The 6,000-nt window shown below is 36.1% G+C and overlaps 1 protein-coding gene across 2 annotated transcripts in view; it reads right to left on the reverse strand.

Moving 5' to 3' along the window:
- CPQ (carboxypeptidase Q) overlaps nt 1–5,186 on the reverse strand; it is a 358,351-nt gene extending 353,165 nt beyond the window's left edge. For both annotated transcript variants that reach the window (XM_032858649.1, XM_032858650.1), the window contains exon 1: nt 4,720–5,186. In XM_032858649.1, the coding sequence (XP_032714540.1) occupies nt 4,720–5,152 (433 nt within the window). In that variant the 5' untranslated portion in view covers nt 5,153–5,186. The remainder of the gene's footprint in view (nt 1–4,719) is intronic.
- Between the last annotated feature and the right edge of the window lie 814 nt (nt 5,187–6,000).

Raw genomic sequence — 6,000 nt, forward strand, 5'->3', positions numbered from 1 at the left:
AATTCCATGCATAAGGATGTTGTTGAAAACAATGGAGAGCTTGGTAGAAAACAATTAAAAGAGTGCCAGAAGCTTCAAGATACTGCTAAGTACCAAGCAATCCAAAATTTAACAGAAAGAAACAAGAAAAGAAACAACCAAGAAAAGCTCTCTTGGGATGACAGTAAACCCTGGTGATTGGAAAAGCTATGCCTATGTTCCTATTCAGGAATAATCAAAATAGGACATGGGGCAGACTGAAAACCTTTTCCAAGCTGCAGACAGATTCATCAACAAAAGGCAGAGGTTTCACTGGCATAAAAGGCTTACGCACACTCTGACCAAACACAACCTGAAAAATACACTATTCTGATACAGAGGAAAATCTTGTTAAGCAAGATAATAATAAAATCACCTGGATCCTAGCAACTTGGAAGAGGATGTGCATGCCCAAGTCTGTATCCTCTCAAGGTTGATGGTAGAGAGAACCTCCCAGCTATTAGGCTGTAGCTGAACTTGAGGCAAAAACATAAACTCCTTAAGTTTTAATAACAGCCCCCAAGTCACATGTACATCCAACAGTAAAGGGGGAAAATATAACTGACTAATGACATCTGTGCACAACCTTTGACCAATAATTGGTTTATGGGGATCCAGGGCTGACTCCTTGTGAGCCAGACTAAAAGTTAAAAAAGGAGGAAAAAAAAAAGCACTATAAGTGGGACATCAGAATATGTACACTGGAAGAGAAACAGACTTCACAGAGTTAGTACAACCAAATCATTAAACAAATAAAGGGCAAACAACAAAAACACCACCAACCTTCAGTGGGCAAGAGAGAGAAAGGGAAAATCAGTACTGAGAGTTGCCAGAATATATTATTTTAAATGTTCAGTTTTTAACAACAACAAAAAAAGTGATGAGACATGAAAAAAAATAGTAATGTGTGACTGATACATAGGATAAAAAGCAGGCCATAGAAACTGCCTTTGAGGAGGTCCAGTTGTAGGATATATAAGAAAAAAACTCCAAAGCAGCTTTTATAAATATGTTCAAGGAACTAAAGGAAAGCATACTTAAAGAATTAAAGAAAAGAATGATGACAATGTCTTAGCAAATAAAGAATATCAATAGCACTGGGTGCTATACATAAACAATGAATCTTGGAACACTACATAACATAATATAATAAAAAAGAATATCAATAAAGAGATAAAAATTATAGGAAAAATTCTGGAGCTGAAAATTATAACTGAAAAGAAAAATTCAGTAAAGGGTTCAACAGTGTATTTAACAAAATAATTAATCAGTGAACTTGATACTAGATTGATACAGGTTATATAACCTAAAGAATATAGAGGGAAAAGGGGGGGAAGAAAAATGAGCAGAACCTCACAATAATATGGGACACCATTAACTGTACCCACATACTCACAGTGGAAGGACCAGAAGAGCAAAAATAGGTAGAAAAATCTTCATAGAAATAATAGCTGAAAACTTCCCAAATTGATAAAAAACACTGACACATCCATGAAGCTCAATAACCTCCAAGCAAGAAAAAAGCAAGGAGATTGACACCTAGATACATCATAATCAAAACAATGAAAACCACAAATGAAATCAGTAAAAGCAAAATGACTCACATACAAGGAATCCCAATAATATTAACAAGTGACTTCTCATCAGAAATAGCAAAGACCAAAGGATAATGGATGACAAATTCAAAGTGCTGAAAGTAAAAAACTGTTAACCAAGAATCTTACATCCAGTAGAACTGTGCTTCTAAAATGAAAATTAAATAAATAAATAAGAATGGATAAAAGGGTAGAGAATTTTCTGTTAACAGACTTGCTTTGGGGAAAAAAGCAAAAACAAAAACAACAACAACAAAAAAACTGAAGGGAATTCTTCAGGCTGAAAGCAAGTGACACCAAAGAGTAATTTGGATCCTTATCCTCACAAAAATAAAAATACTTATGAGGAAATACTGTAAAAAGCCATATGCCAACAAACTATACAATTTAGGCAAAATAAATAAATTCTTAGACACAAACTACTAAAACTGACTTGAGAATAGATTATGAATAGATTTATAACAAGGAAAGATATTAAGTTAATAATTAACAATCTTCCCACAAAGAAAATCCCAGGACCAGATGGCTTTTGAATTCTACCAAAAACTTAAAGAATTAATACCAATCCCTCACAAATTCCTCCAAAGAATAGAAGACCAGGTAGTACTTTCCAACCAATTATTTGAGTATAGAATTAACCTTGATACCAAACCAGATGAAGACATCACACACACACTAAATAAAAGTACAGACCAATATCCCTTACGAGTATAGATGTAAAACTACTCAACATAATACTGGCAAAATGAATTCAGTAATATATAAAAAAGATTATACGTTATAACCAAGTGGAATTTAACCCAGGAATGCAAAGTTGGTTTAACGTCTGAAAGTCAATTAATGTAATACACCCAATTCAATGAAGAAAGGATTGCCTTTTCAATAGATGACACTGAGACAACTGAATGACCACCTGCAAAGGGATGAAGATTGGACTACTACCTGACCACATATAAAAATTAATTCACAGATATAACTGTAAGAGCTAAAATTATAAAACTCGTAGAAGAAAACATAGGAATAAATCTTTGTGACCTTGGTTTAGGCAAAGGTTTCTTAGCTATAACACAAAAAGCACCAGCAACAACAAAAAATTTTAGGTAAGTTGTGCTAAATCAAAAGTAAAAACTTTTCTTTTAAAGATTTTATTTATTTACTTGACAGACAGAGATCACAAGTAGGCAGAGAGGCAGGCAGAGAGAGAGAAAGGAGGAAGCAGGCTCTCTGCTGAGCAGAAAGCCTGATGCGGGGCTCGATTCCAGGATCCTGAGATCATGACCTGAGCCAAAGGCAGAGGCTTTAACCCACTGAGCTACCCAGGTGCCCCTCAAAAGTAAAACCTTTTCTGCAGCAATATTACCATCAATTACCATTACATTAATAAATCACACATCTAATAAGTGACCTGTATCCAGAATACACAAAGACTTTTTACAACTCAATAATAACAGCATAATTAAGAATTGGGCAAAGGACTTAAATATTTCTCCTAAGGAGATACACAACTGGCCAATAAGAACATGGAAAGATGATCAACATCATTAATCATTAAGGAAATGGAAATCATAACCACAGTGAGATATCCCTTCACACCCATTAGGGTAGCCATAACCAAAAGGACAGACAATAGCAAGCACTGAGAAGTATGTGTAAAAACTGGAATACATTCATGGAAATGTAAATTGGTATAGTCACTTTTGAAAAGAGTATGGCAGTTCCTCAAAAAGTTAATTGTAGAGTTACTATATGACCCAGCAATTCCGCTTATAGGTATATATCCAAGAGAAATAAAAATGGATATCCTACAAAAACTTATGCATGAAGGTTTTTAGCAGCATTATTCATAATGTCCAAAAGATAAGAAAAAACAAGTGTCTATCAACTGACGAATGGATAAAATGTGGTATATTCATAAAATGGAATATCATTCAACAATAAAGAAGAATTAAGTACTGATTGACACTACAACATGGATAAACCTGGAAAACACTGCACTACATGAAAAAAGCCAGTCACAAAAGAACACACAGTATATTATTCTGTTCATGTGAAATATTTTTAATAGGCAATTCATAAAGATAGAAAGAAAATTAGTGGTTGCCTTGGGCTTAGGAGGGAGGTAAGGGAGGGATGCAAAGTAACTGCTAATGAGTATGAAGTTTCTTTTCAGGGTGATGAAAATGTTCTACAATTAGACAGTAGCTGTAGTAAGACAATTCTGTGAATATACTAAAAACCGTCGAACTGTAGATTTTAAATGAGTGAATATTATGTGAATTATACCTCAAAAAAGATGTTTTTTTTAAAAACTGACCATCTATTTCTCTATTGGGTCTTTCTTTTGGCATTAGAGAGGTCAAAACTTTCTATAAACTTTTTAGAGAATGTCAACTAGCTTCTATAAAATAGTTCCTCTGCCATAGGAAAATAGTCCATGAATACATGAAAAGCCTGTAGGAAAACAGTCCATGAATAGTTCAAGACTGATTGGCAGCCCACTCGTGACTAGTTTTATATCCCTGATCTAATCATTTATATTGTCTGATGAAGCTGAACTAGGGTGCTGATAAGTAAAAGTAGAAATTCACCCTGGATAATTCCTTGCATTTGAGGCCTCTGCTTCTATAACAACAATTAACTCAAATCAATTCCATGTGTAAAGATCTGTTCCCCATTTCATTAATTCTAAAAACTTCTGTACACTGAGGCTGCTTGGAGGAAATTATAGTTTTTCTATCCTATACACTGTTATCTCGATGCCCTATAGAATGAAACTAATGTCATACTAGCTACAAGTTACTAAGTGATAGGGCTGGTAAATATCATGGATCAATAGTTGCAGATCTTCATTTAAAAAGTGACCCTACACAATAAACTTCCTTTCAAAAAAAACAGAGGAAAGAAAAAAGAAAACAAAGGGAGGAAAGGAAGTAGGAAGAAAAAGGAATATAAGAGAACTCATTTAGCCAACAGAATGAGAAATGATTCTGTCGTCCTTCTTATCACCCAAATTATAATATGAATCATGCATACTGTAATCAGCTATGTCCCATGACACTAGTTTTATAATGTACACAGCAAATTGACTTGAAAAGACAAAGGATACCTTCTGGGGGAGTCCCAATGCTGCTGCCAAGACCCAAAATAGCCATCTTGTGAACCCTTGGCTCCAGCATCACAGCAGATTCTTCTCCCCTTTCCCAGTGAGGTATTTTGACCGGCTCCAAGTGGACATTCTCCAGCCCATCTTCCTGCAGGTTCTGGTACATGATTTGGATGGCTTTTTCCAAGCTCTTGGAGCCGCTTGGTCGGGGTCCAACAGTATCAACCAGAAGTGCCAGTCGCTCATAGGATCTGTTCTGGGCTTTACCATAAACAGCAAGGTTGATGATTGCTTTAGCAACATCTTTATAGCGGGCTATTTCTTCTTTTATTTCTTGAAAAGTCCTCCGAGAGATGTCATTCTTATAGATCGCTTTCCCAGAGTTCAGGGAGAAAAGGTGAACAACACCAACAAATGTGAAAAGAAGGAACTTCATTGATTCTTCCAGGTGGTTTTCTTCCTAAAATAATCTGTATAAGAAAGAAACATGGTTTAGGGGGAAAGAATCTCACAGCCATATGCCATACCCCAGGCACAGCTTTTCAAACAGGAGTCCCTTCCCTTCTCCGCCACTGCCCAAATTCCACTATCAAATTCAGGCACCATAATTCCCAGGAATGAAGAAGCATAAGGAGGCAATGATTGGCTGAATAGGCAGTATTTATTTAAAACCACAGAATCACATGTTACTTAGTGATCCAATTTAAAGTATGCTAAAAGGTTAAAATAAGACAACTAGGAAAGAGAAAGAATGTTAGCAGTGTGGTGGCTGTGACAGGGTTAAACCCATACTGTCTGCTGTCCCTCCCTCTTAACAGAATATGATCCAAATGGATTTTAGAGTTCCCTGTACCTGATAGGCTCTTTATTCTCTGCCTACTGAACTCATCCAGTATGGCCCCAGCAAGTGTCATCTTTTCTTGGCGCCTTCCTTAATTCCACCTGCTACACATTTAATCCTCACAACAACTCTATGAGATAGTTTCTTCTTTTTTTTTTTTAATACTTTTTTTCAGTGTTCCAAGAGTCATTGTTTATGCACCACACCCAGTGCTCCATGCAATACATGCCCTCCTTAATATCCACCACGAGGCTCATCCAAACCCTCACCCTCCTCCCCTCCAAAACCCTCAGTTTGTTTCTCAGTGTTCACAGTCTCTCATGGCTTATCTCCCCATCTGATTTCCCCCAACTCACTTCTCCCCTCCTTAATACGAACTTTTGTTTTATAAATGAGGATCGTGGAGTAGCAAGCGATTAAGTGACTTGCCACAGACACACAAA

The sequence above is a fragment of the Lontra canadensis genome, unplaced genomic scaffold, assembly GCF_010015895.1.
Source record: "Lontra canadensis isolate GAN:19392208 unplaced genomic scaffold, GSC_riverotter_1.0 scaffold15, whole genome shotgun sequence".
Classification (NCBI taxonomy): Eukaryota; Metazoa; Chordata; class Mammalia; order Carnivora; family Mustelidae; genus Lontra; species Lontra canadensis.